Source organism: Peromyscus eremicus, chromosome 6 (assembly GCF_949786415.1).
Source record: "Peromyscus eremicus chromosome 6, PerEre_H2_v1, whole genome shotgun sequence".
In the NCBI taxonomy this organism is placed as follows: domain Eukaryota; kingdom Metazoa; phylum Chordata; class Mammalia; order Rodentia; family Cricetidae; genus Peromyscus; species Peromyscus eremicus.
In genome coordinates, this window is record NC_081421.1 from 75,561,860 (window position 1) to 75,585,221 (window position 23,362).

General features: G+C 46.8%; 1 protein-coding gene across 1 annotated transcript in view; it reads right to left on the reverse strand.

Moving 5' to 3' along the window:
- Positions 1–7,542: 7,542 nt before the first annotated feature.
- The window catches only part of Vangl1 (VANGL planar cell polarity protein 1), a 49,501-nt gene continuing 33,681 nt past the window's right edge, over positions 7,543–23,362 (reverse strand). The window contains exons 5-8 of the mRNA XM_059265970.1: positions 18,417–18,550; positions 16,953–17,085; positions 15,471–15,705; positions 7,543–11,346 (exon numbers count right to left, since the gene is read on the reverse strand). Coding sequence (XP_059121953.1) covers positions 11,086–11,346; positions 15,471–15,705; positions 16,953–17,085; positions 18,417–18,550 — 763 coding nt within the window. The 3' untranslated portion in view covers positions 7,543–11,085. The remainder of the gene's footprint in view (positions 11,347–15,470; positions 15,706–16,952; positions 17,086–18,416; positions 18,551–23,362) is intronic.

Sequence of the window (23,362 nt, forward strand, 5' to 3'; positions counted from 1 at the left end):
AAAAGTCTGCCTTCCCACAGTTTAGTCCAATGTCAAGTTGCATCCTGATGAGGGCTCTTTTCCTGGCTTCTTTTTTTTTTTTTTTTTTTTTTTTTTTTTGGTTTTTCGAGACAGGGTTTCTCTGTGTAGCTTTGCACCTTTCCTGGAACTCACTTGGTAGCCCAGGCTGGCCTCGAACTCACAGAGATCCGCCTGGCTCTGCCTCCCGAGTGCTGGGATTAAAGGCGTGCACCACCACCACCACCACCGCCCGGCTTTTTCCTGGCTTCTTGTCTTGTTTGCACATGGCAGATAGATATAGATAGATGATAGATGATAGATAGATAGATAGATAGATAGATAGATAGATAGATAGATAGATATGATAGATAGATAGATAGATAGATAGATAGATAGATAGATAGATAGATAGATAGATATGATAGATAGACAGAAGACAGACAGACAGTAAAGAGTTTTGATTCTCTTCTAGAAGGATACCTGTCCTATCAAACTAAGGTCTTGCCATTGTGATTTTATTTGACTTTGATTGCCATCTGAAAGGGCCTTGTCTTCAAATGCAGTTATACCAGGAGTCAACACTTCAATATGATTTTGGGGGTGCCCAATTCAGTCTAGAATGCAGGGCCTCAATATAATTTTCTCCCCCCACAAAACTAAGCAGGCTGTGCTGTGTTCTATCCACCCAAGCCCAGTCATACCTCAAGCAAACTCTTGGGGAGGTGATTGTCCCAAGAAATCTCTGATGCTAAACTTTCAAGTAGCCAAGGAGTGGGGGTCCATTGGAAAAATGGTGTGTTTCTCAGCCCAGGAAGGTGTGGTGTTCTCAGAGACCTAGAAACCTGTGTGCAGCTGAATCTGTGCTCCAGTGTTCCTGTGTTAGGATCCCTGGGAGTCCAGCTGTTTCTGCCCAGACAGGACTGTTCAGTGAGTAGTCTGAACCCTCCGAGCAGATACATAGTGAGTGTTTTGTTCCACGGCCAGAGCACAATGCTGTGTGCTTTCCATATGCTATCACAGCTCATCCTTACAGCAGATTAGAAGATGTGTCTGGTTATTTTCCTTAATACAGTAGGACATAGAAGGCTCCAGCAACTTCTCAGAACTACATACACTCTTTGAAGGGACATAGCTACAACTGTATTTTTTAACTTAAAAGGATTTACATTAAGGATCAAAACACTGCATTCTTTTTCCCTCAGAGCATGTCTGAAGACAGACTCAAGTGAATTTCCAATAACTGCTTTTATTGCTTGAATCCATTTATCCTTCCCGTTCTGAGTTCATAATCAACTCAAATGATACTAGAAATGTGGCCTAATTAAAAACACAAGATCTGCTATTCCATTAAAAAGAAAGAGCATGATTCAGTGTGTAATCTGGAACAAAGAATCCCTTTCAGTGTATGTTCATTAAACATCATCCCAGAACTTGAAAAGAGCTTGTCTTTTCTAGAAGAGATTGTGAACTCTCCGACATTCATGTCTGTCACCCTGGGAGGAGTCACTATTGTATCGTGTGCAGACTACATTTCATCTCACTTTCATTGGCATATGTTCCTCACCTGTAAGTCTGATAACAACCTGGGGGAAAACTGGTTTACTTATTTCTACTCTGTCCAAGTGTGGGTAGGCAAGTAATAAAGCTTGTGACAACTTTATAACCATGATACTAATCAACTTTAATGGCTATTATCCCTATTAAGAATGCACAAAATAAACCTAGTGATTATTCAAAGTGAATCTTAACCCAAAAGCTCTTGGCAGCATGGATTGGCTTAGGACAGCAACCAGCCACAAAAACAGGACCATTGACTCTGCTTGGCTCAGTGTGGACGTTTGTGGTGCAGGATGATCTTTTTCCTCAGGGGAGTGAAGTCCTTCAGGAACACAGCCTTCCTTTGTGAGGGACAGAGCAGCAGCCTGGGAATGAGCATGGAAGTGTCATGCCATCTGGGAATGGAACGACCACAGCCACCTAGCAGACCTAAATATTTTCAAGATGGATTAAGAAGAGTCTTTAGAATCAATGTGATATTTTTATAATCTGAATTCCTTAGTGATAACTTCAAATCTGAGTGATAACTCTGAGACCCTTACTGACCCCTAACACTCCTAAATAATCACGTGGGATCAGTCTGTGGTCAGTGATTTAGTGTTGAGTGAACTTCCCGCTCTCATTCATTCACCCACTCATTAAAAAGTTATAGACTTTTTGATAGTCTATAGACCAACCGACTCCTAAACTTCGTTGCATGTAGATTAGGGACCACAAGAATGAGCAGGTAAAGCCGGGCGGTGGTGGCACACGCCTTTAATCACAGCACTCGGGAGGCAGAGGCAGGCAGATCTTTGTGAGTTCGAGGCCAGCCTGGTCTACAGAGTGAGTTCCAGGAAAGGCGCAAAGCTACACAAAGAAACCCTGTCTCGAAAAACTAAAAAAAAAAAAAAGAAAAAGAATGAGCAGGTAAATGGGGCAGCTGAGCTGAGAAGCAGTAGAAGACAAATGTTTGAAGTACCCAGCTTCAGTTCTGAGAAATACATCTTCATATTTCTTGAAATATTATGAAGTCTGAGACCACAGAAACACATTTGGACATGGACCTAGGCAGCAGAGCCAAAAGTCAACAATCATTTCGGATTATCTGTGGCAACACGAGCCTGTGTACTCGCACGACATACTGGCACTAACGGTGAATGACATCCTGCCTGTGCACTCTCCCGCCAGCAGGTCCTGCCTCTTGCTCTGGGCTTTACCTACTGCTGTCCTGATGTCTTTATTCCACTTCTTTAATATGATAGTTTATCATCTGAGACCCTCAAAACTCCTCCACATTCTACAGCTACACAGAAAAGAGCCGCTGGCCCCTGTCTGCATATGGCTTTAATTTTTTTTTTTTTCCCCAGCAGGGTTTGCTCGTGAACTTATGAACTGTGAACATCTGGGCTGGTGGCTCAAGGAAATAGCTTATCATTAATCTATACGATAAGTATCTTCAAATCAATTACTTTCTCTGATCCCTGTCCATGCAACTGGTAGGAATGTGTGAGCTATCAACATTCCATGCAAGTGAAGGGTAGCTGAGTGTGGAGGCAGCAAGCATCAACATCTCTTCATCAGATAATCTAGTTCCCCCATCTAAAGCAGGTCAATAATTTAAAACCAATTACCAAGGTAAAATGAATTACCAAACACAATTGACTGTGTACCTCTCACCCCTATCCAGGGTGTAACAGTATTTCTCACTCTCCTTGCCTCAAATGTTTTTTACTTGATTTGCTCAAAAGTTGGCTTCCTCTCCCGGGTTTAGAGTCGCCCCAGAATTTCACCTTTTGCTATATGTTCATTTAGAATTTTCCTCCCCATAAAATGACCAGTGACTGACTGTTCATTTTCATCATGGTTGATCATTGCCCTTCATCGACCTTCCTCCTCTCTCATAACCCACTTGATTTTCATAGACACTCAACACTGTCAGAAAATCAAATCAAGATTAAAAAAAAAAATGTTCCCTGCAAAGAAAGCCAAGCTTAAAACTGAAATCATCACATCAGAAAGGGAGACGGTACACAACTTGGGATCTCAGTTTATCTTCCAAGTTCATAGCTTATGTAGTGTGTAAAATGTTTTATCGTTAATTAGGAAGGGATGATGGTGTCAATGGAGGACCTAAAGGAAAACTACACAACGTTAGCTACTAGGTAGTGTGTCTGTGATAGACACCAGCCCTGTCACCAACATCGTGATGAGAGGGCATTTCACAGAACAAACCTTAGAGAAACAAAGGGACTTGGACACATGGCTACGAGTCACATCGTTCATTCATTTACATACTCAGAAATGTCCAGTTAGAGTACATGACCCATTCAGTGCGGCAGCATACACTTAGGCACTGGCATTGTCTTAGTTAGGGTTTCTATTGCTGTGAAGAGACGCCATGACCACGGCAACTCTTACGAAGGAAAAACATTCCACTGGCGCAGCTTATAATTTAGAGGTTTAGTCTATTATTATCATGGTGTGACATGGTGGCATGCAGGTAGACATGGTGCTCGAGAAGTAGCTGAATGTCCTACGTCTTACAGACAACAGGAAGTGGACTGAGATTCTGGGTGATATCTTGAGCATATATGAGACCTCAACACCCCCCTTCATAGTGACACACTTCCTCCAACAAGACCATATCTACTCCAACAAGGCCACACCTCCTAATAGCGCCACTCCCTTTGAGGGTCATTTCCTTTCAAACCACCACAGCCATATACACATGGTATCTGGGGACTCTAAGTACACAGGCTAGGCAGAAACAGCCCTTGATTACAAAACACAACACTAACTAATCAAAAAGAATATGGCCCATGAGCACACATTTTGTATTGTTTACTCTACCAGAGAAGGACAGATGTTGGGTTCAAAATTCAGAGATGAAAATCCCTGCTAACAGAAGCAACTGTCAGATAGTCCCTCTCCTAAGTCCTGACCCAGACATCTCTGGTCCTCACCGGAGTTCAGTTTCTTTCCCCTGGCAGGACAGTGTCTGTTACTGCTACATCCTTACTGGTTTCCTGCTCTCTGCGAAATAGCTGTTCTCATCGGTGGCCACTTAGAAATGAACTTCGGTTAAGCAGGTCAGAATTGGGGGGGTTCAGAGGAGCTGACAATTTAAACCCTGGAGTAACCATCATAGAAATAAGATATTATTATTAACATTAGCTGTTCTCATGCCCACATTTTAAGGAACAGTGATCAATTCAAAAGGACTATTCTTTTATGCCTATAACCGAGGGGCAATAGCACCTGAAAGCAATGGTCACGCTCCCTTCCTGGCTTCCCGGCATCATGCTTCCGGCTACATTGTTTATAATCCAGGTTGAACTGAACTTGTCACCGTGGGTCAGGCGTCTCAATGCCATAACCAATTCCCTGGACAAAGGTTTGTATTTTGATGTTTTCATAGGCTGGGGGGGCGGTGGTTTGAAAACTACATCAGTGGTTCTTAACCTCTGGGGTGCGACCTTTGGGGCTTGTCAAATGACCCTCTTACAGGGGTCACCTAAGACCGTGGGAAAACACAGATACTTACATTACAATTCCTAACAGTAGCAAAATTACCATTATGAAGTAGCAACAAAAATAATTTTATGGTTGGGGGGGTCACCACAACATGAGGAACTGTATTAAAGGGTCGCAGCCTCAGGAAGGTTGAGAACCACTGTCCCACACAATGAGCAAATTCACAGTGAATGCACCTGGCCATGCCTAAACGCTCAGAGAAGCAGAAACACAGACAAAGCCAGACACGCTGCAAGCTCAGATGCTGTGTGTGATCCAAATGCCATTTCAGGGCCAAAAGAATCAGAGACTCAAGATAAAAGCCTGGGAGTTTGTTACATTTGTCCCCGGGAGTTAACACAAAAGTGTCTTTATTTCATCTAGACGAGAACAAGTCAGTGGACTTTCTGAGAAAGCCACCTTGCCCGCCCTGCCTCAGGCTCCAGGAATCTCTATGGTGTTGAGAAACTTGGTTCCACAATAATCATCAGAGAGGTGCATTCCAAAGGTGAAGCAAATTGCGCGACTTCGGTAGAGAGGGGCAGGATGGAGGACTGGGGGTCCTAAGCTCTCATTTCATTCCGTAGTTTTGCACCCCCTGTTCACCCTTGGGAATTCATCTTGACTCCCAACACAGTGACCACGTGAGCACCGTCCCTCCGTCTCCTCCCATCTTCCACCGAAACAGCACAGCCAAACCGTAACTTACACAGTGGGATAGAGGGAAGACAGGTCTTCTTTTCTCTTGGACGCCGGGGTTCTATTATATATGTACTCTGCCCACAGTCCAAAGGGTAAATATGGGGCAATGGGGAGAAACTGAGAATATGGAGTCAAGGGGCCAGATCAACTACCCCAGATCCTACCCTCCTGGCTGGCTACAGTCAATTCCTCATTCCACCTCAGCGGGGCTAACTTGACCCTCCCATCTGAAAAAGCCAGCTCAGGCCCCTGTGCCCAAGGCCCCGGGTGAGCCTCTTGCTCTGGTCCAGCAAGGAGAGGCAGAGGTTGGAGGCAAATGGCCCTGGCTGGGGAGCAGTGCTGCAGCTGAAGCCCAGCAGGTTAGGGCTCGCTCTCCCCGCGAGGAGGAGGGCTCCTTCAGTTCTTCCCATTATGTAGCCCAGTGGGCCAGCCTGGTGGAGAAGCTTCCCACGGGACCAAACGGTAAAAACCCAAAGTGAAAGAAATGACCTTTCTCCCGAGGAATTCTCCGCCTCAGGTTCCCACTCAAGATTGTTGTCTCCAGGTCCCTCCTCCACACCCAGAAATGCCAAACCACTTAGCTCATGCTTTGGGGTAGAGTGGGCAGAGGGGCCTGGCTCTAAGGGCTTGTCTGAAATCCCATCTACCAGGCAGGAGTCCCCTGCAAACGAAAGGAGCCCTAATTCAGACACTGTGGGCAAAACAAGCTGTGTAGAGTGAGTCTGACTCATCATAACTGGAGAGTGTCAGCACCTTCCCCCTCCTTCTATGACAAAATAGTGTTTTGTCAAAACGGGGACTCATTCGTTTTCATTTGAACGATGCCACAAAGAAACCTATCGCTTTATTCACTAATAAAAAAATAATAATAATAAAAATGGTCCCAATCTGATTTTCTGAGCTTCTGATTAAAGCTCAATAAGGTGCTTCCAGTGGGGTCAAGCTGGGGTCAGCTCATGATTCTGCTGAGGTCCAGTCAAGAACCACACTCCAGGCTTAAAAACAGGGCATGTTTTATTTATAATGGGATATGACAAGGTTACATAGTAGTAAATTCACAGTAGTGATTTATTTTTTTTGTGATGTAACAAGATCCATAAAGAGCAAACACTACCCAGAAATACTTTGTGTCGTTTTATAATCATAGGGTCTCTGCTGCAGGACTCTGTAAATGATCATCTAGACATTCCTGTTAATTTCCATCACTAATCATTGGTTGTTTCTTTTAAAAGTTACGTTAACAGATGCACAGGAGGCTTCCAGGGGAGTGAGCTTAAGCAGTAACCCCCCCTAGAGCTCGCCCTTTCTTTGTCTGTTTCTTGCTGTTTGCAAGTCACAGAGGTCCTAAGCGCAAGACAAACTTTAATGGGCATGCCTGCAGGGTGACAACAGGCTCCCGCTGACATCCCCTCAGTGAGAGGCTGGTCAGTGTAAGAGAGAAAGGAGAATGAACTCTCTTGAACAGAGATATAGACCCTCACGGGCTCAACCATACACACATGTACAAATGAGACACACACCGATCTGCCACTGGTCACATGAATGTTCTGAGTGCCAACAGGCAAACATGTCTACCTGGCAACACACACTCAGAGAAGTACAGGCAGGAACCAGCCCTCCCCTTCCTTGACTCACCCACATGTAGGAAGTCTTTCAAAGCAGGGCCAGAGTTGGGAAGAGTAAACCAGGGACTTCACTTCCTTGTTTCACTGGGTCAATGATTGGCGGTGAGGAGAAGGGGGTAGTCAATTTCTGAGTCCATTATGTTGATAGTAGCTTACAGTACTGGCTAGTTTTATGTCAACTTGACACAAGCTAGAGTTATCAGAGGCAAGGGAACCTCAATTGAGAAAATGTCTCCATAAGATCTGTCTGTAGGCAAGCCTGTAGGGCATGTTCTTAAATAGTGATCTGTGGATAAGGGCCCAGTCCACTGGGGGTGGTGCCATCCCTGGGCTGGCGGTCCTGGGTTCTATAAGAAAGCAGGCTGAGCAAGCCATGATGAGCAAGCCAGTAAGCAGCACCCCTCCATGGCCTCTGCATCAGCTCCTGCCTCAAGGTTCCTGTCCTGTTTAAGTTCCTTTCCTGGCTTCATTTGATGATGAAATGTGCTGTGGAAGTGTAAGTCAAATAAGCCCTTTCCTCCCCAAGTTGCTTTGGTCATGGTGTTTCATCACAGGAATAGTGACCCTGACTAAGACAAGCAGTTACATTTAATACATGCACTCAAGAAAATGACCTAGAAAGGAGAGCTGGCCACCACCACCAATGATTCAAGGGGCAGCAAGAGAGCATCCTAAGCCTTTCTTAGACTCGCCAGCATGGCCAGGCTCCCCATTCACTAGAAAGGAGTCCCACACTCCTAACAATGAATTGTGATGAGACCAACATACCCAGGCCACTGACTTCACACTCTGCTGTAAGATCTCGAAAGGGAGAGTCAGAGGAAGAAAGGGAGACAATAATTGTTGGGGGGAAACAATGGTTATGCATTTTCTCTGGGGCTTACTTTATGAACCTTAGCCAAGAGATTTTTGACTCTGTGGATCATCTAAGGACAGATGAGCCTTATAACTTTAAAATCTATTCTGTCTCCCATGGTGCGGACTTTTTGAACAGTCAATTCATGCACTATTTAAGACTGCCTTTTCTTTTCACTTTTTTTTTTAAGCACACACTTTTGAACAAAAGTTGTCTGCCTTTGTAGACAACTGACAATAACTAAGGGAAAGTCAGCAATATCGGACCTACACTCTGCACTGGGTTCCTTCACATTTAATGTTAGAATTTTAGTAACTTAGGTTGAAAGTTATAGGGGGAAAAATCTATGAACATTTAAGGTAATGGAATCCTGTGTACTCTAATAGGCTCATGCATCCTTCCAGCCTTAGGGCACAGTTTACATCCTTTAAAAACAATATGCTATGGGGGTGCGAGAAACGAAGTAAGAATTTACTTCTTCAATTGTGTGAGGCAGCTTTCTGCAACTTTACATTTCGTTTCCAAAGTATCGCTCACAGGGTTCCCACTGCACCAGTAACTCGAGCTGTGAAGACGCTGGGAGCACGAGCTGAATTTGCTTTTGCTTTTCTTCCAGGAAGGAATCGATGCAAACTTCATGTTTTGAAAAAAAAAAAAAAATCGATATTCAATTTACAACCAGGAAGTCTGAAATTCTACTATGCAAAGAGTTACAGAGGGAGAGGGGGGCGGGAGAGAAAATAAATTAATTCCTTAATTTAAACCTTTCTTACCCTGCTGGGAATGCACACACCAATACATGACTCCAACTTAATCCCTTTGAGACCCATAATTTAAGACAGCATTGGAAGCACAGTATTTTAAAGCCCTGATGAGCAGTGTTGCATGTAACTCCATATTATTTACATTTATGGCACTTACAACCGCACAGTATTCGTGGCCAAGCAGCTACTCTGGGACGTTACCCTCCACAGACGGCCAGTCTCTCACAGACTACCCACCCCTTACCTTATCTCCTAAAATATTCCTGAGAAAGACATCATGAGGAACTTCCAGTCAGAAGGGACCTAAAGGGAAAAACTAAGACCAAAGCACCCTGATTCCACTATGTGTGTCTCAAACAGAGCCATGCTATTAACACGGGACATCTTGACTCCGGGCCTCGGCCCATGTGATTCCCCTTCCTTCCCCAACACGTCTTTCTGAGCTAAAAGTTGTTGAGTGAAGAAGAATGTTCGCTTTTCCAAGTAAAGATACATTACAAATATCCCAAGCCAATTTTGATTTTTTTTTTAAAATGACAGATAAAATAGTGTGATTTATGGAATGCATATTTAGGAAGGGTATACATGCACAGATGTTGACAGAGTTCTCCTTTCTTGAAACAAGATCCCTGAAGCCGGGGAAGGAAAAAGTGAATACTCGGGAATCACTGTTTCAGATCTAGGCAGGCGAACAGAGACCAAGATAGTCCACTTCAAGGATTCGGGACATGGCTCCTTGGGCACTTCCCTGCACAGGGCTCTGCCAGGAGGCACCTCATGTCTACAAATAGGACAACAAGGGGTTAGTCCTCTGAAACCAGCTGACAGAAGGGGCCTGCTGGACTGCAATACGGAACCCCCACTGTCCCTTTCCCCGACACCCCTCTCCTTTCCTCCTCCTGACCAATAACTAAGGGCAATTTACACAAGGGCAGAGGAACCTTTCCCTTGTGGTACGTTGCACAGTGACGGTCGTCCCAAACCACAGGGACGGGACAGCAGTAGTTGCCAGCGTGGTGAGTATCGCTTGATCTCCTGTGGTAGGGCAGCTTGGCACATGAGCTCTGTGAGGACTTGTCTCCCTGGGAAATTGGATGGATCCAAGGGGCACCTGCCACCTGGGAGTCACAGTGTTGGTCTCTCCTGGTTTGGGAGAAGCAGGGCTAAGGAGGACTGGGCAGATGGGGCTCCTGCGGCATCCTAAAGGGGGCTCTGCAGCTCAATGGCTCCCCAGAGTCATACCTTGCTTCTGAAAAAGACTCTGTGCAAAGAGCTTTGTAGGCATACTGGGAAGCCGTCCCTGTCAGCTCTGGAGGGCCGAGCTAGCCTCCCTGGGGCTGCCCACCAGGTGGGGCTGTGGTCTGAGTGCTCAAAGTGGGCTACAGTGGAGTTCAGGTGGGCAATGCCAGGGCTAAGGAAGGTCTGCCTGCCTCCGGCCAACAGAGGGACGGGCCAGAAACAGGGCAGGTAGTTCCCTCACTTTGGAAAATGGAAAGCCGATCACTTAGCAGCTGCAACCCGGCAGCACCCATTTTCTGCTGGGCTTTCTCTGTGGAATCTAAGGCAATAAAGAACAGATGCAGGTGGGTGGGCATTTCCTGGACTGCCCACCACTCCCCAGGATGGTGTGGTGATATGAAAAAATCACATGTACAAACACACGTGTGGATGTGTAGTGTCTGGTTTCCTGAAGCAGAATAAAGTGAGTCCCCTAGAACCTAGGAGGAGGTCGACCAGAAGTCCATAGGAACGTGGTACTGGGCGACAGGCAGGGACCAGTAAGGCAAGGCTCCCAAGGACACAGCAGCTACACTTTGGTTTACAGCTGTCAGAGAAACTCCAGGGAACAGCTTCTTCAGAAGTCCCATCTATTAAAGTCAGATGCCACCAGTCGCTTGTTGGGGTGGACATCTCCTGCTTCCTTCCAAATAAAGTGCAGATGGTCGAAGGATACTGGTCTATCATCTGTCAGTTTCAGTCAGCATCAAAGAATTAAAAAAAAAAATCTTTATAAAAGGTCTCCCCCGGACATATATATCTCTCTATACATTCTTTTGTTTTTCATAAAGCCACAAATATAGAACTTTCAAACCGATGTCTCGGACTGTAAGCGAAGAACAAACTTGTGAGATTTGGGGTCTATGAACTCTTCCGAGAGTACGATGAACGGGATTTTCTTCACATTCACGACGAGGCTGAAGTCCAAGCATTTAAGGACGAAAACAATTCCGTCCCGCAGCCCATTCGTCACGGCTTCATCACTAATAAGTCTCCACTGTGTGGAGAGCCAACGCTCCTTGTCATACTGCAAGGTGGGGCCCGCACTGAGGTACCGTTCCAGGAAAGCCTGAAAGCCAAAGACAAGCATTAGGGAAGCAACAAGGGCTGCTGTGCTATGAGGCCAGGGGCCATCCTTTTTAGCCCTAGGAAATGTTACCCATTACACCCAGGCCGGAGACCACAGTTCCGCTTCTCATGCTAAAGCCCCACGAGACCCTCTCTGGGGAAGGAAGACTTCTTGGACTTCCTCACTGGTTTTTGGTTTTTGTTTGTTTATTTTTGTTTTGGCCATTTGCAACCACAGGGTGAGTCCAGAGAAGTGGAGGAGTGACCAGTGTTTGTCAGAAGGGACTGCTAATGGAACACGCTGCCTCTAGACACAGGTACTGTACACACTCTCCCACCTCCACCGCTAAGCCAAGGATCCTCGAGGGCAGGCCAAGTACCGGGCGCAGAGGAACTGTCAGTGACTCCAAGGCAGGCAGACAAGAACAATCACACAAACGAAACTGCATGCTGTGACTCTGCTCAGTCGCTGACCCTTCCTCTGGGAGGATACAACACTACCTCACTCCCTGGGCTACCATGAGGTGGGAAGGGTCAGTTCTTAAAAGGCTCTTCTAGTTCCCGCTGGAGTTCAGTTGTGACCAATGGTTATTTGATGCAGAACTGATGTCCGTGTGGCAGTTCTAGGGAGGGGCAGACCAATGTCCCCTCCCCTCCTCTGAACTCTTGCTCCAGGGACACCAAGCTCTCTGATTCCACTACATCCGCTCACGTGCCACTCCTCCTTGCCCTTCACACCCCAAACTCTCTTCTTGACCCTCTCAAATGTATTGGCACACCCTTCTGTCAAAGCTCCTGAAATCACTGGGATGATCTCACGTCATATTTCACTTTCTGAACTATGACTGACTCGCTGTCTCCCGGCTTCATGCTCATAGAGGACAAGAACTACATGACCGTTGTTTTCTTCTTTTTAAAGCGTGGCTTTCTAGTTTATCTGGCACAGAATTAAATACACAAGTCAGTTTAGTTGAGAGAAAGAATAAGCCAATAATATAAATGGGAAAACACTGGCATGTATCCATCTGGTCCTAGGCCGAGGTCAAGACATTTTCAGTTTTCAAGCAATCCTCTTTCGTAACTCCTCTCCTCTGCTGTGCTCCGCAAGCAGCTGTAGCCATGGTGATAGGTACACAAGAAGGTGTGGCCCCGTTCCAGTGAAATCGGAGTCAGAGAAACAGCCAACCCCTGGCTTTGACTCATGAAACTTAATTCAAACGTGCATCAACAGACAAGCCGTTAAGCAAATCTGTGTATCTGGTGGAATCAGACGCAGCTATTCACAGGGAGAGAGTGGGAGCTGTGTGAGTCAGGTCAGTGTGGATCGAGAGAAAGAGCCAAGAAGCCTGGAGTGGAGCGAGCGGGTTGCCAAAATACAGTCATGTCTAGTATCATCAAAGCATTTCCACCTTAAAACTAGCAACCAGATACAGCAGAGAGAATATACATCAGCCCGTACCAGTAAGAAGTGTAGGGGGTAGGGGCAGACAGTGCTTTTTGACCTCAACATTTTCTTTTAATTTTAGTTTTGGGGTTTCTAATGACTTCATTTGTTTATTTTTGTGTGTGGCTGTGTATGTACACGCTCATGCACATGCATGCCACAGCATGTGTGTGACTGGAAAATAACTTTCAGGGTCAGTTCTCGCCTCCCGGCATGTAGGTTCAGGGGCTTGAACTCAGGCTTGGTGACAAGCACCTTTATCCACAGCGCCATCTCACCAGCTCTGATGGTTTTGGTCGTTGTTTGTTTGTTTCTGTGAAGGGTTCTGCTAGGTAGCCCAGGTTGGACTAGCACTCACTACATAGCCCATTCAGGATCCTTTTGCTTCTGCCTCCCAGGCACTGAGATTACAATCATAAGATACCACAGCTGGCTGAAAACATAATCTTCTACATTGGACTTTTCTTTTTTTCACAATAAACATTCAAGAAGGCATAAGTTTTAAAATGAAATGGGAAGAAACCAGACAACTTTAGGAAACCCTGAAGAAAGAAAAACGTCTGGCCCTTTCCCTTGCCAGAGGCCATTACTCTGCACACAGGCACATCGTTTTCTATCTGCAACCTGTGTTCATGCCCTGTTGTATTTGGAGTTTTGTAACTAAATATTCAAACAAGTTTTTCCCCCACATTCCAACAGATGATATACCATACAGCATGTTAGACACATTTGTAAATGATTTCCAGGTTGGAGTTATATAGGATATTCTGGGTGAGAGGCAATCTACCTTCAATGTATAGTTGGGCATATAGACAGTAACTGAAAAGTTAATTTCAGGATACCCACTCCCATATTAAAATCTGATGTTCAAGTCCCTCATATAAAATGGCACAGCATTTGTAAGTAACCTCTAGACATCTATATACTTTAGAATTCATCATCTCTAGGTGCCTTACAATATCTACTTCAATGTGATGCTAATCAGTTGCTACACTGTATTGTTTTGGGGACAGTGACAGGAAAGCTATGTACATACTCAATGTGTCAGGAAAGCGTGTGTATGTGCTCAGTGTGACAGGAAAGTGCTTATATGTGCTCAGTGTATTAGGAAAGTGTGTGTTTGCGCTCAGTGTGTCAGGAAAGTGTGTGTACATGCCCAGTGTGTTAGGAAAGCATGTATAAGTGTCCAGTGGAACAGGAAAGTGTGTATATGTGCTCAGTGTGTCAGGAAAGCGTGTGTACATGCTGAGTGCAGGAGAGCACGTCTCCATCCATGGCTGGCTGACTCCACAGATGAGGAACCCACGGATACAGGGAACTGACGATGGAACTGACTGCTGGATAATGTTCCTGGTGATAAGCTACTGAGTCAAAGAAATGGAAAACGTTATAGTTTCTCACTGGATATTTCTGCTTGGCTTTTCCTCATCAGTAGTGCTGACAACTGTGGGAAGTGTAAGCATAAGATGTCCTTAGGACAAGAGCTATCAAATATTACCTGTGCACCAATGCCAAGGCCATTCATATGATCTACATGTAGCCTTATCTATCATCATTTCGTACACAACAACCCTGTCAAGCAGCTATCCCTAGTTTATATGGGAGGAATCAAGTACAGAACAAACTTGTGCACAGGGACAGACCATCTGAGTGGTTGGGGTGAGGATCTGAAGCCACCACGTGCCCTGCTCACCCATCCTTTCTGTTTGGCCACAGTCCTCTACTAGATAACATTGATGATGACTGCAATATCCATCCCTCAAAGTGTATTAATGACATACTCCAAAAGACTGCTCAGTAAAACAACTTCTACAGCATCCAAACCGGTGGCATCATTTCTACCAAAACCCGATAACTACTAATGGGTATGATTTTAAGTATACGACATGAATCAACATGAAGTGTTAGGAACACCCTCAATGTATAGGTTAGGAAACTGAGGCACAGCGCCAGAAGCTATTTGTCCGAGGTTGTATAGCCAGCCAGTTGGTGGAGGACTCAGGTTAAAATGGGTCTGTCGAGCTCTATGGCCCACCCTACCACTACCCTGCCCTGGTACAAGGTGAAATCCTTTTCTACTGTTATAGAACTTGGAGGTCTTTAAAATGTACATTTAAAAAACAATTGTACTGGGCTGGGGAGCTGGCTCAGTGGATAAAGAGCTTGCTGTGCACGTGTGAGGATCTATGTTCAGATCCTCAGCACCTCCACAAAAGGCCATACATGGCAGTGTATGCTTGCAACCCCCGTGCTGGGGAGGCAGAGAGAGGAGGGTCCCAAGGGCTCGCTGACCAGCCAGTCCAGCAGGATCACTGAGTTCTACGTTCAGGGAGAGACCCTGTGTCAAAAACTAGGTGGAGGGGTTGGAGCGATGGTTCAGCAGTTAAAGAGAGTTTGCGGCTCTTCCAGAGGACCCAAGTTTGGTTCCCAGCACCATCAGGAGACTCACAGTCACCTGTAACTCTAGTTTCAGGGGAGGGGCCTAACATCGTCTTCTGGCCTTTTCTGATGCATCCAAACACACACAAGAGATGCTCACACCATAACACACAGGAGATGCTCACACGGTAACACACAAGTACAAACAACCAAAGTAATGTGGTGAGCCACAGAGGAGACACAGATGTCAGGGGACCGGCCACACTCAGGGCCCTGCCTGCCCACCAACCCCAGCAGCGCACCTTGGGGGTCATGCTGTTGGTGATGCAGAAGGCCAGGTGTTGCAGGATACTCTCCATGCTGTGGTAGTGCTGCTGGCGCGTGGTCCGCAGGTACTTCTGGAGCGCCCTGGCCATGGAGGGGAAGATGGCCTGAGCTGCCTCCCTGGGGTCCATCACCTCTCCAGGAGATTTCTGCTGCTCCTCAGCCTGGAGACGCTGGATGTGGATGAAGGCTTCTTCCACTGCCACTACCAATCTGGAAGGAGATACAGCACAGTCATCAAGGCAGTGGCCACCGAAGGGTTGAGGGACAGTCCCCTAAGACCCAGAGGGCCTCCTGTCCGCTGCAGCACCCTGGGCCTACCACCAACTTCCCCAAGGTTCTGTCACGCTGCTTATCCCTAGCTGTCCTCCGGAGGATGGGAAGAGGCCAGGAGGAAGAAAAGTAACAGGAGAAATAAGATTGGGCTGGGGTGGTGGTGGTCTCTAGGACTTCTCAATTCTGCCAATAATGAGCTCAGAAAACTCACTTTAACCTGAAGACTTCTGCTCAAACTCCATCTGGGAGGAGGAAATGAGTGTACAGAGCTGCCGGTAACGAACCAGAGCCCCGGGGGAGCTTCCGTTGGTAGAGTGCTTGCCCAGGACCACAAAGAGCTGGGATCCATCCCCAGCACCACATGTGGTGGCACAGTCCTGCAACCAAGCGCTCAGGAGGTGGAGGCAGGGTAAGAGTCAGACTGAAGAGAGGGCTCAGGGTAAAGGCCCTTGCTGTCAAGTTCAACAGCCTGGATTTGACTCCTGGAACTCATGTGGTGCAAGGGAAGAACCAATCCCCAAAGTTATCCTGATCTCCACATGTGCACCGTGGCACACATGTACGAGTACATGGACACACACGTACACACACACACACACACACACACACACACACACACAAATGATAAATGCTAAAAAAAAAAAAAGTTAAAAAATATAAGTTCAATGTCATCCTCAGTTACATAGAGTTCAAAGCCTGCCTAGGCTATAAAAATAGAAAAGAAACCAGAGCTTTGGCCCCCTCAATCCATCCTCCGCCCCCCTCCCCACCCCCAGCAGCTCAGGAAAAGGAAGAATGGGGCAGCAGGCATAAGGGAAGCCACCTTTGTCACCTTCAGTTAACACGGGAAACAGTGTGGGTGGAGCCGGCTCCCTCCGAGGGCAGCAGCAGAAAAGTCCCTGGGAATCTGCTCTAAATGCAAATTCCCAGTCCCAACCCCAGACCCATAGACCGTGCAGTAAGCTATGTGAGTGGGCCCAGAACCTGTGATGGGCATTAGAGGTGTGTCTGGTGGTGATCACACACACCAAGTCTGAGAAACACGAGAGAACAGTGCACTGTCAACAGTCACACAAGTCAGGTTTGCAAACAAAAAATTAATTCTGGAGGTTAAAAAAAACAACAACAACAACGTGAAAATGAAATACTCGAGCAGAGAGGCCAGGCACGGGAGGGTCCCAAACCTTGCTCTCCGCTTCTTCACCCGCCGCTCGTGTTCGGCTTCTTCGTAATACAACTCGTTGTGGCTGGAGTCCCTGCGCCGCGCAGCCGCCGCAATCATGGCTCGGGACTGACCGGTCGCATTGTTACTGGGCCCTGTGATAGGAGGAGAATGGTAAAATAGCTCTAACACCGAAGGCCAGGAAACGGGACAGAAAAGCAGTACCCAGGTCTCTCGGCACTCTCCCGCCCACCCGCCATGGAACACAGACGGATCCTAAAAGTTAAACGTCCCCTGGGCACCGTACACCATAGTCACAGCAGCCAAGAAATCTAACCCCAGTCTGATGGGGAGACGGGAAGAGAACTCTGAAGGGGCTGCCGAAGGCTCACCGCTGAAAACGTTGGCCGAGAACAACACCCGCCAGAGTGTGCCGAAGATGTCACTTACCATCTGCTACACAAAGTTTCAGTTTGGCCATAAGGGCAGCTGGGACATCACATGCAGCACACAATGAGAGAGAGTGAGCAGGATGGGAGGAGAAGGACAGACAGAGAAAAAAGAAAGTCAAAGGACACGTGCAGTGACCACACACAGGAGAACAGGCTAAGCCGGGGTGCGACCGTCACGGTCACCACCCCAGACACCAGCGACCACAAAACGCCCGAAGAGACTCACAAGTCCCGTGTCACCCTGAGCACTACCCCCCTTAGCTTATTGGAAAGACACGGCAGGACCTCAGGCTTTCTTCTGGGTGACCTGCTGCTGTGGACTTGGTTTCACTAAGTTTTCCCATGGGGTGATGATTACACCTTATATCACCAAATTAAAAAAAAAATAAATAAAAGGATGCCCTCACCAAAGCTGATACCTATGTCAATCAGCTGACTTGTTGACAATATGACTCTCTTCTGGAGCCTGCAAAGGCCTGGTCTTATCCCAAGTGCCCAGCAAGAAACGACACGGAGTCTTGTTTCTCACACTTAAGCACTTGACACCGTGAATGAACCGAGCTCTGACTCCTCCAGCCTGGCTCCTGCTTCTTGTCACCATTCAACTGCTCCTAGCCAGGACGGAGAAGCCCGGGAGGAGCTCCCAGTCACCTGAACTACTGACATGTCTAGGCCTAACGCCTTTGGAGGAACAGTCTGAGTATCTGGGTAAGTTGTTCAGACTTTGAACAGCACTCTTTTCCTAGGGCTTTCAATCTAAGGTGTTCCCAGCAGGAGGCAGGAAACGCAGCTACAGTTACCAATACCAAAATCCCCAAATGGATGAACTTGCCATATATGTAGACTGTGAACTGACATTCCCCTGGAAAACATGTTTGCCCACATGTAAAATAAAAACAGAAATTGTTCTGGAGTGAGAAAGGTCCACACGGCAAGCACGGAGTACAGGTAGAGGCAAACGGACCGTGGAGTTTGGGCGACAGAGGCGCCTAACTGTGCCCTTCACACCCCACACAACAGTCTGAAGCACATACCATCTACATTGTAGACTTTCAGGCCAGCCATGTGCTTGGCTGCTCGGAATTTGGATGCCGTTAGGAGGTTTGGGTTATAGATGGTGAAGTCCTTGTAGTAATTTTCCAGCACCACCAACGCTGCTCGCTGGATGCTGTGGGGTGAGGACAAAATTAATGCGGGGTTTTCACGGGATACAACAGGTCTGGAATGAGAAGTCTTCTGTGTCAGGTCAGTAACTGCAAGCCAGGGTAACCTCCCACGGAAGTCTGCTGGCTCCGACACTCTCACATGTCCCCTGGTAAGTGGCTTCTCTCTCTCTCCTGGGCTCTGTCATCCCCCATCCCCCAGCCATCCAGTGGCCGGAAGAGAAGAAAGTTACAGCCTGTAACTGAGATTTAGGGTGAGTGCACAGAACTTGCCCTGTTTGTCCTTAGTTTACAAAGAAAGAAAGAAAAGCGAGGAGCCCCTCACCCACCCAAAGGTAGGAGGTTTGAAGACGGCCATAGGACTCCTGAACTCCTGAACGAAAGGTCAGTTTCTGAGGCCCTCGGTAACACTTGGTTTCCACACACTGTGCTGCCCCAGGTCTATGGAGCTTGTCTCCCAGATTACAGTGATGGCCTCCCTGTGAGGCAGAGTTGGCTTGAAATGAGGCTTCAGCTGTGATGATCTGGTCTTAAGACCCTTGGAGCCTCTCCCCTGGCTGTCTGGGACACTCAGCAGATGACTGCTCCAAGCTACCATTTTGGAACCAAGCGATAACACCCACACCCGGGACTGCGGGTGCAGGCTGGGAGCTCTTTCAGAGAGATCAACCAGCAATGATGCAGGAATGATAAAGGATAAAGGCCTTCATCCACCCCATCTCACTTGACCCTCGTGATCACTGCAGGCAAGAAAGCAAAGGTACAGAAACCCATGATCCACACAACGGCATGGCGTGCGCTACAGTCTGGCAAGAACTCGTGCAGATTGACCACCTAGATGCTGCCTCTTCACCCTGTGCTTTGTGTGCTGACGCCTGCAGCCTTGGAAGCCATTCACCAACCCCAGTGTGCTAAATACCACGGCTCTGTTTTATCTTGCCCTCCGGAGTCTCCTTCCCAACACTCTAAGATGACGGGCTTATAAGGATTATTTACAATAGCCAGAACTCCAGGACAGGGACTGCCTTGGATTCCTGGCTGGCTACGTGGCATCCCAGTGCTCTCTCAGTGGCTCAGAGACCTTCACTTCATACTGACTGTGCAGCCCTTAACCACCCAGGTGAAGCTCTTGTACGACCCCCAACCCCTCCCCTCTCTGGAGCTCTGTTTTAAGAACTAAACACAGGGCTGGGGATGAGGCTCAGTTGGCAAAGTGCTTTCTTCTGGACTACACAGGGCCAAGCAGGCACTAGGACAGTGTGGGATGCAAGAGTAACTTCCCCACGAGGTGACCCTCGATTGGAAGAGCTTCATTGCAGATCTTTGTTGTTCTAAGCTCTGCTCAGTGTGGCTTCAATCTCTGCCCCATCGTCCACTGTGACTTTCTCCAGAGAGGGGCAAATGTTCCTTCACCCCCACTGTACCCAAAGGTGTATCCACCCCCATCACACACACACTTCCTTGAACATTGCTACTGCTCTTCTGGCTCTGTCCACACACTCATTTTCCAGAACCTTTGGGCCAAAGGTAAGATGAAGCCTCCAAGCATGAAAATAAGCCTCAGTTATATACAGATACACTGGTTCAAATTAGTTCATCCCATACTTCTATACCAGCAGAAGAATTTCTCTGTGTTCCTGGATTCTAACAGAAAATCCTTCCCTCATCAAAAGTTAAGAACTGGCAGGGAAGGATTGAGAGATGGCTTAGCCATTAAGCACTGGCTGATTTTGGAGAGGCCCCGGGTTCAGCCTTCAGCACGTATATGGCAGCTCAGACCACCGTAACTGCCATTCCAGGAGATTCAGTACACTCTTCTGGCCTCTGTGGGCTCCTGCATGCATGTGGGGCACATGAACTCTGCAGGTACATTATAAATAAGTATATATAAATAAGCAAATGAATCTTTTTTAACAAGTTAAGAATTTAAAGTCAGTTTCACAAGTTATCCCCAGGCCCATCTTCACAGTAAACTTTCTTGTGGTGGCTGCTGGGTTTTGATTTTCATCCTGGCCACAAGGAGGGGCCCAGAGAATCCCATGGGCTCATGTGCTGAGAAGACAGTGCTGTTGCTCAATGCTTCATCTCACAAGTGCCATCTTTATAAGTGGCTTCTGCAAGTAATGTGTGATCCTCATAGGTAACCCATAGGCAGGCACGCATCAAAGGTATAGAGACACATGAGTGTGAGGACCCATGTTCTTTTTTTTTTTAATTATTATTATTTTTAATTTTTTGTTTTTGTTTTTTGTTTTGTTTTTGTTTTTTTGAGTCAGAGTTTCTTTGTGTAGCTTTTGGAGCCTGCTCTGGAACTCGCTCTATAGACCAGGCTGGTCTCGAACTCACAGAGACCCGCCTGGCTCTGCTTCCCGAGTGCTGGGATTAAAGGTGTCGCCACCACCGCCTGGCTTCTGTCCTTGTCTTGCTCTAGCAGAGCTCCTACCTTGCCACCTTCTAGCATGGCCTAGGACAGGTTGAGGCAAGGCCCCTGGCTGCCAACATTGGGACAAATCCCTAAGCATCCACTAAGAACTTCCCAGGGACAGGACCGGTGTTGTGGGACAGAGACCCGATACTTCTCACAGGACCTCAGTCTTCCCAAGGCCAGAGGAACTCATCTCCTAAGAACCACAGAGAAGAAGAACGAGCATCTGCTCCTTCTCCAGCCCTGTCGTCTCACAGAGGCACCAGGGTGACTCAGAGCCAGGCAAGGTCCTGGCCAGCTGCCCAGACTGACCAGCCAGTGCAGGAGCTGACATACTTTCATGCCAAGTTTATAAACGCCTCCAAGAGCTGCGCACACTCTCGCCTACAGAGAACCATTTGTCTGGCACTCGACACATCTCACAATACGAGGGAATGAGAATTTCCACAGAACTAAGAGAATACACAACCAGTGTCCCCAACTCTAAAAGGGTTGTAACCATTTGGGTTAAAACCCAACGTTACTGTGCTTCATCTTTTTACAGAATGAACCATATGCTACATACCTTGAATAGGATGGGACTAATAACCCAGAATACCTGGCTATGCCATAGTACATGGGCTCCAAAATACTGGCTGGTATGAGGTGCTTCACTGAAAGGTGAATGAAATGAACTGGGCAGGTTGGTGTAGTTAGAAATTCCTGTGAGAGACCCTGAGATCCAACTATATTGGGTGCTGGCTAAGGCTGGCTTCAGTGAGAGCTGTCTTTCAAAGCTTCATGGATAGTGGGCAAATTCTAAATTCTGACTTTCTGAGAGTTCACTTTAACTGACATGTAGGCCAGGAAAAATATTGGAGATTAGGGATTTTGCCTTCTGCCTTTCCACTTTGATTTGTTTGGTTGGTTTAGGCTTGGTAAGATTTAATAAGATAATTTAAAGGGCCTGGTCTAAGGCACATGCCTCATAAGTGATACTGCCATGGCCTTGAGTAGCTATGTCCATGTGTGTGCTGGGGAGGCTGATCTGCCCCCTGTGTGCACCCGTATCAACCTCTCCTACCCAGAGGGACTGCCTTTAGAAGTGAGCCAAGGTGGGTCCCTCCGAATAGCTTTCCCTGGGGAGAGGAACCATAAGCACAAAAGGTTCCAGCATTCTTTAGTAACTCTCAGCCTCTTGACAATCCAATCTACTTATCAGGAGGCAGCCATGACTCATAGGTGGAGAAAGCATTGGCCTCTGAAGCAGAAAGTCGAGATGCTAGACCTGATCTCGCCATTCTGTTACTTTCTAGAATCTGTTTCCTCTTGGCCTGTGATGGAGAGATAAAACGAACTACCTGTTGGGGAATATTACTTTAAGGTGTGTTACTTTTGCTTTTGTTGCATTTGTTTAACTCTGTGAAGCTGTGTTACTGTGCCTGTCTAAAACACCTGATGGTCTAATAAAGAACTGAATGGTCAATAGCAAGACAGGAGAATGGAAGGGTGGGGCTGGCAGGCAGAGAGGATAAATAGAAGGAGAAATCTGGGATGAAAAAAAAAAAAGGAGGAGCCAGAAAAAGAGGAGGACTCCAGGGGCCAGCCACCCAGGTACACAGCAAGCCATGGAGTAAGAAACAAAGGAAAGTATACAGGAATAGAGAAAGATAAAAGGCCAGAGGTTTACCAAAAGGTAAACGAAATAATTTAAGTTAAGAAAAGCTGGCAAGAAACAAGCCAAGCTAAGGCTGGATGTTTATAATGAAGAATAAGCCTCCGCGTGTGATTTATTTGGGAGCTAGGTGGCAGGCCCTTAAAAGAGCCAAAAAAAGAAGAAAAAAAAAAACAAAAAACAAAAACAAAACAAAACAAAGACAACAACTACCTTATGAAGTTGTCGAGATTAACTGAAATCATGCCAGTTAATTTTTTTTAAACCATAAAGCAACATACAAAATAGCATCATATTATTGATATAATAGGGAATGGGGTTGGTTGGTTCATGTCATTCCTGGGCATTAAAGCATGGCTCAACATCCATTTATACCAAATAACTTGTTATGCTTTGTGTCTTAAATGATCCCCATCAAATGTATTAAAGGCTCAGTTGCCAGCTTGAAGCACTGTGGGGACAAAACCCTAGGAGGTAGAAAATCACAGAAGGAAGTTAGGTCACTTGGGGCGTGTTCTTGAAAGGGGCACTGGGATCTCCAATCGGGCCTGTCTCTTTTTGCTTCCTGGCTGCCATGAGCTGAGCAGCTCCGCTGGGCTATATCTTTCCCACCACATGCTCTGCCTTGCTGCAAGTTCAAAGTGTTGGGGTCAAGTGGGCATAGACAAAACAAACCAAAAAACAAAGCCTGAAACTGTGAGCCCAAACAAATCATTCCTCCTTAAAAAATGATCACCC